A 5,816-nucleotide genomic window follows, 5' to 3' on the forward strand; every position below is an offset into this window, starting at 1 on the left:
ATCAATTATTGGTACTAGGTTGATCTTGTTAAAGATTTTCAAAGACAACGATTTTCCGAGGATGAAGGTATATATGTATGTGTCACAAAAAAATGAAAGTTGAAAACGTTTTCTCAAACCAAACCGAACCTCACCATATCCTTTTCAAATTCCAGTAAACAAGAAACAAATTGAAAATAATGTAACATTTTCATAAATCTTAATAAAAATACATCACAATAATACCATAAATCATTCGTTTCTGCCTATTTATATTAGTTGTGACGGTTACATTTCAATAAGTTACTTGAGATATAACTATTTACCTATGCACAATAAGGACCCATTTGGATAGGTTTTTTTTTTTAATATTTATTATTTTTTAGAAGGACTTTTAAAAGTCAGAAGAACTAGTCTAAAAACATTTTTTTTAATTAAAAAGCAATATTTTGCTCTCTCTCTTTTTCATAAGCCAAAAATCTTTCTCAAAAAAGCAACATTTTTGCATTTTTTGGCCAATTTTTTTATATTTTTTCAAAAATTATATTCAATCATATACATGAAATGAAAAACACTTTTATTTAAAAAAATTACTTAAAAAAAAAAAACAATCCAAACATTCCCAAAGAGCCCATGTTCATTGTTGGGCTTAGATATAGAATTGGCCCACATGTGTACTATGAACACTCGATCGAAAATAAATCATATGAAATGACGGACCAAAAATTGAAAACACAAAAAATAATAAAGATAATCAGATAGATATATCGTATAATAAGCATGGTAGTTAAAAACTTCTTTTAAAACTGTTCTTTTTATGTTTTTACGATTTTTTTCTCATCATAACATTTTTATCAACATTACAAGCACTTTTACTTTTTTTTATGATTTTTTATAAATAAAAAAATTACAATTTTATATTTTACAATTTTTTATCTCCCATATAATTTAAGATAAAAACTCGATTTTAACGAGGACAAAGAAGCCATGAAATAAGATATTTAGACAAAAATATAGTAAACAAGGAAAACAACATATGTTTTGGCTAGATTTATATACTAGATATGTTTAATTTATTATGGGAAGATTCGAGGATGTAGGATTCCAACAAGGACATGGAAGACATAATTCTAAATCACTTGAATAACAATAAGTTTCAACTCAGGTACTTAAAAAAAACTAACAATCAAATTCCAACCCATAAGCCATGTTGTGGATTGGATTGTTAAAATGGAAAAGGACGACCATAATTCTAGCTCATCTCCTCTCCCTCACAACACCTACAAGAATTGTAGAAGAGAAAAAGAACACGATAAAGTTACAATTCTCATAACTAGGATGAGACAATCTCAACCCTATCATCCCATTCTCCATGTCATAGCAAAGTTTTTACCCACAGGGATGTTCAAACCCTTCAAAGCTACCATCACTGTCTTCTTTTCTCCAATTACCTGACCTTCCAAGTGCTCATGTTCTGATGTACTAACTTTCACATTTGAAACACCCATTAGTGGTTTTCCATCTATCTCAAGTGCAGAGAGTGCTCCACTTCCATGTAATCCCACCACAGATATAGATTCAATAACCAAACCTTCATCTAATGCAAACTTGCCTTCTTGGACTTGTGACCAAATTTTCACAGCTCCTTGTTTGACATTTGCATAAAAATCAACATAGGTTGAATAGCCATTTCCAAGGTTCATCTCTGGCAGTTCATCATCATCAAGGAAGAGGTTCCCTTTAGCTTCTCCTTCGGTTGCCCCTGCTGGGAAGGTAACAATGAGGCTGAAGGGTGTCATTCTAGCATCCTTAGAGATCATTCCACCTTGCTGCATTGGAAGAATGGCATTTTGATATAAATGCACATTGACCACATGCAGAGGGGCATCAAGGGTAACATAGATTCCATCCTTTGATGTAATGGTTTGTGTCAAATCAAGCAAACTGTACCAAGAACCAGGAGGAAAGAGTGCTTTCACTTCTGTTTTTCCCTGCTCAAGCACTGGAGAAATCATAAGACTGCTTCCTAGCAAGAACTGGGTGCTAAGGCCATAACATTCAGTGTAAGTTGGAAATGAGAAGAAAAGAGGTCTGGCAATTGGGGCTCCACTAACATGAGCCTCATAGTTTAGGGTGTAAAGATGTGGGAGTAGCTTATACCTTAAACCCAAAGCATTTCTAGCAGACTCAGCTACTGATTCCCATTGGTATAGCTCCTGTCTAGGGGAGTAGTAGTTTGCATGATCCCTTGAGAAAGGGTAGAAAGCCCCTACTTCAATCCATCTATTGCATAGTTCTTCAGTGGGTTGTGGATAGAATCCACATATATCCGAACCTACCATTGGCACGCCAAATATACCAAAATTGAGCATTGTGGATATTGAGTACCTCAAGTTCTCCCATGTGCCCTGATTGTCACCAGTCCAATGCGCAGCATATTTGCCTGAACCAACATAAGTGGAGCGGGACAAAATAAAAGGCCTCTTGCCTTGAAGCCCTTGAAGGGCCTTGTGAGTTGCAATGGATTGAGAGAAACCATAAAGACTGTGAGCATCATACTCCAAAATGCCATTATAGTGGACTGCACTAGTGGCTATGGTTTTGTAACCAATAGGAGCTTGTATTCCTGAGGCATTTATCTTGTAGGGGGGATCGTCCCATCGTGTTTTGGTAATGTTCTTGCAATCCAAGCAACATATCCATCCAGGTCCTGTTCCACTTGGGCACTGCTTTCCCTTGGGAATTTTGCACTTTCCAGAACAGAAATTGGAAGCTTCGTTCATGTCAATCCATAGGCCATCAACTGGAACAAGTTCATGGAAGCGGCGGACCTCATCACCCCACCAAGAAACTGTCTTTGGATTGAGAAAATCAGGAAAGTTTACTGCCCCTGGCCAAACTTGAGCCAAGTAAGGTTCACCTTCATACTTGATAAAAACATCATTAGCTATACCCCTTTGATACACACCATAGCTGGCATTAACACCAATTCCTGGGTCAATAATGACAATATATTTCATGCCAATGCTGTGTATCTTGTCCAAGAAGTTCAAAAGCTTAGGACGAGGGTAGTTGATTGGATTGAGTGTAAAGTCTTTGTGCCCATCCATGTGATCATCATCATTCCAGATCACATCAAGTGGGATTTGAGCCTTCTTGTAATTCTCCACAACATCTTCTACCACTGATAGATTGTGATATCCCCATCTGCATTGGTGGAATCCTATAATACCAAATGAGCATGAAGATAAGTTAAAAGGCTTTTAGAAAAAATTCAGGTATTATTTTCAACTTCATCTGGAAGCATAAGGATCTGATGCTACTCACCCTTTTCACTTAATTGACAAGTGAAGTAGCAACATGTAAATGAAGCAAGTATAAGTTATAGCAAGAAGACATGATTAGTTCATCGGTAATAATCCAAACTGAATTGTAGACTCCCCTCAACCCAAGGACAACCTTATTTCAGACAAGATAACAATATTGAACAGATTAGGTAGCAATGGTCATCTTGGATTAGTACAACTTCTGGCCATACAGAGCTATAAGCATTATACTTATTGAAAACTAATTCATGATTTTTTCACAGTTTTTACCCTCAAACACAACTGACCCCTTTTGTAATAAAGGAAGCTTTTCCTTAAAATGACATGAAAATCATCCCCAAGGTTGTTGCTATTATTAACCACATAATCCGATACAAATATGAATATATGACCTCTCTCACTAGGAAAACGGACGGTGATAGACAACGTGTATGCAATGATAGTCCTTGACAAGGACCCACGGATTCCTTTATACAAGCATGTGACAAAGGTCAAATTCCTTGACTCAAGAGTTTAGCAGAAAAGATGACTTTATTTTATATGGTAAAGTTAAGTTTCCAACTTTTATGAGTGATCTTATCTTTCCATGTGGACCTAAAAGGTATTAAATTACTGAACAACTAACACTAGATCTAAAAAGGCCTTGCCAGGATCCAAATCGTACAAACAGTGACATGATTTAAAATAACTTTGCAGACCTAACTTCATAAAACAATCGGAACATCCCCATCGTACAATATACAGATAAGCTGAAGTAAAAAAATAAATAAAAAATCTCAAATGCATTATGCAACACACCAAGAAAATAATCTCATCATGTATCAAGAAAGTCACTGAATTCACATAACCACTGATTTGAAAACATTAGTTTACTTCCATTTAACTAAGGCAAGGATATTTTATCAATTAAGTAGTCGCATCTGGTAAGCCCCAGTTTTCACAATTGATAATTCTTCATTCTATATCATTTAACACAAAAAGGGAATGACACCCAAATCAGTATCACTAATATTATGCATACAAAGTAGATTAAGCAATAATAAAATAAGAGAGTGATAGTGAATCATACCAAAAGCCCAGTAAGGCATTGGAGCAGGTCTTCCAATTAAGGAAGTATACTGATCAACAACATTCAAAGGCGTAGGCCCAGAAAAGAAGTAAAAATCAAATACACCTCCAATAATCTTGTATGTTAGAGAGGTTCCTTTGTAGAAAACATCCATTCCATTGCTATTAAGCAGCAGAACAGCATGTGCAGAAGCTATGCCACCAGCATTTCTGAGATCCATGTACACAGGGTGTGATCCATATAGATCAGCATTGAGATTAATGGCTGATATATCAGTGGTATACAAAGTGTAAGGGTCACTTGGATATAACTTGATCCCATGTGGCTGTGTGTTCTCTCCCAAACCATACAAAGAGGCATCTTTAGGCAATTTGGTAGAAATCTCAAGGTACTGGTCCTTGAAAACCAGTGAACTAAAATGGTCTGAATCTTCAGAGCTAGAGTTGAAAAGGGTCTCACCATTTGACTTCCTTTTCACTGCAAAGCTAAAAGGGTCTGAAGTGTAGCTGAACAGAAACTCAGAACCAGAGTACTCAGAGACTGATATAGGGTTCTTCCTGAACCTTCCAATGGTTTGAGTCAAAGCTGGTGGTTGCTCCCTTGGTAAAAGGTTGTAGGGAACCTCCCATCTTTGCTTCTTGGCATCTGTTATTTGTACCCTCAAACGGTTCTCTGTCTCATGTCTTCAAAATCAACAAAAATGTACAAGGTTTTAAAAAAAAAAAATCAGCTTTTTTCATTGAAACACACAAAAAAGAAGAACAAATATGGGACTTTTCAAAAGGGGAAATGAATGTGCATAGTGATGGAAGGTTGGACTTACTTGGCATAGAAGCGTAGAAGGGGAATATCAGGACCATAGATTTTGGTTTTCTGCTTAACTTGAAGGAGCCCCACAAGGCCACCATCAGGGGTCTCTTCAATGGAGATAAGTCGATAGCCTTGGCCAATTTTGGTAACATTTGCTGAAGAAGAACTCACCCCAGTTGCATACAGAACCAGAGTTAGAAGAAGAGAAGAAAGACATAGAGAAGCTACATGGTTAGGATAAACCATAGCTCACTATACAGTAATGCACTGGGGACTGATACTGTGAGGGTAGCTATGGTGTATAAATAACCAAATTGTTTGCACGTTAATTTATGAATTTAACATTTTATTAGTAATCTTCTTGTAAATGTTAGGTTGCTACAGCCCACAACTCACATAATAGTAATAGGTCTGATTTTTTTCTTGGACCCTACACCTTATAGAAATTTTATAACACCAAGTTATCCATTTTATGAATGTAAATTATTATTGAATAAGATATAAGATATTTATAAGTGAATTAACAATTCATATAGTTAAGAATCCTTAAGTATAATTATAGTAATTATACTTGCTTTCTCTAGTCTCATAAAATGTTTAGTCTTATATTGAGATTTTTTTTAATTTAAAGA

General features: G+C 35.8%; 1 protein-coding gene across 2 annotated transcripts; it reads right to left on the reverse strand.

Annotated features, from left to right (window-relative positions):
* Positions 1 to 1,097: 1,097 nt before the first annotated feature.
* On the reverse strand, positions 1,098 to 5,438 carry LOC133317260 (alpha-xylosidase 1). Of its 2 annotated transcripts, XM_061519115.1 has the most exons (4): positions 5,198 to 5,438; positions 4,375 to 5,057; positions 2,754 to 3,202; positions 1,098 to 2,618 (listed from the first exon to the last, which is right to left on the reverse strand). In XM_061519115.1, the coding sequence occupies exons 1-4, from the start codon at positions 5,428 to 5,430 to the stop codon at positions 1,338 to 1,340; spliced, it is 2,646 nt and encodes an 881-aa protein (XP_061375099.1). In that variant the 5' UTR covers positions 5,431 to 5,438; the 3' UTR covers positions 1,098 to 1,337. The 2 variants fall into 2 exon arrangements, with proteins under 2 accessions (XP_061375099.1, XP_061375098.1); XM_061519114.1 differs by having other exon boundaries at positions 1,098 to 3,202.
* Between the last annotated feature and the right edge of the window lie 378 nt (positions 5,439 to 5,816).

The sequence above is a fragment of the Gastrolobium bilobum genome, unplaced genomic scaffold, assembly GCF_033153095.1.
Source record: "Gastrolobium bilobum isolate Gb01-03AN ecotype WA unplaced genomic scaffold, APGP_CSIRO_Gbil_v1 utg1269, whole genome shotgun sequence".
In the NCBI taxonomy this organism is placed as follows: domain Eukaryota; kingdom Viridiplantae; phylum Streptophyta; class Magnoliopsida; order Fabales; family Fabaceae; genus Gastrolobium; species Gastrolobium bilobum.

Excerpts from the sequence above, each read along its gene's own strand:
- LOC133317260 (XM_061519114.1), bottom strand. The coding sequence starts at position 5,430 with ATGGTTTATCCTAACCATGTAGCTTCTCTATGTCTTTCTTCTCTTCTT. Across the intron at positions 5,058-5,197 it reads CTTCTACGCTTCTATGCCAA|ACATGAGACAGAGAACCGTT; the intron begins GTAAGTCCAACC and ends TTGATTTTGAAG. Across the intron at positions 3,203-4,374 it reads AATGCCTTACTGGGCTTTTG|GATTCCACCAATGCAGATGG; the intron begins GTATGATTCACT and ends TTGGTATTATAG.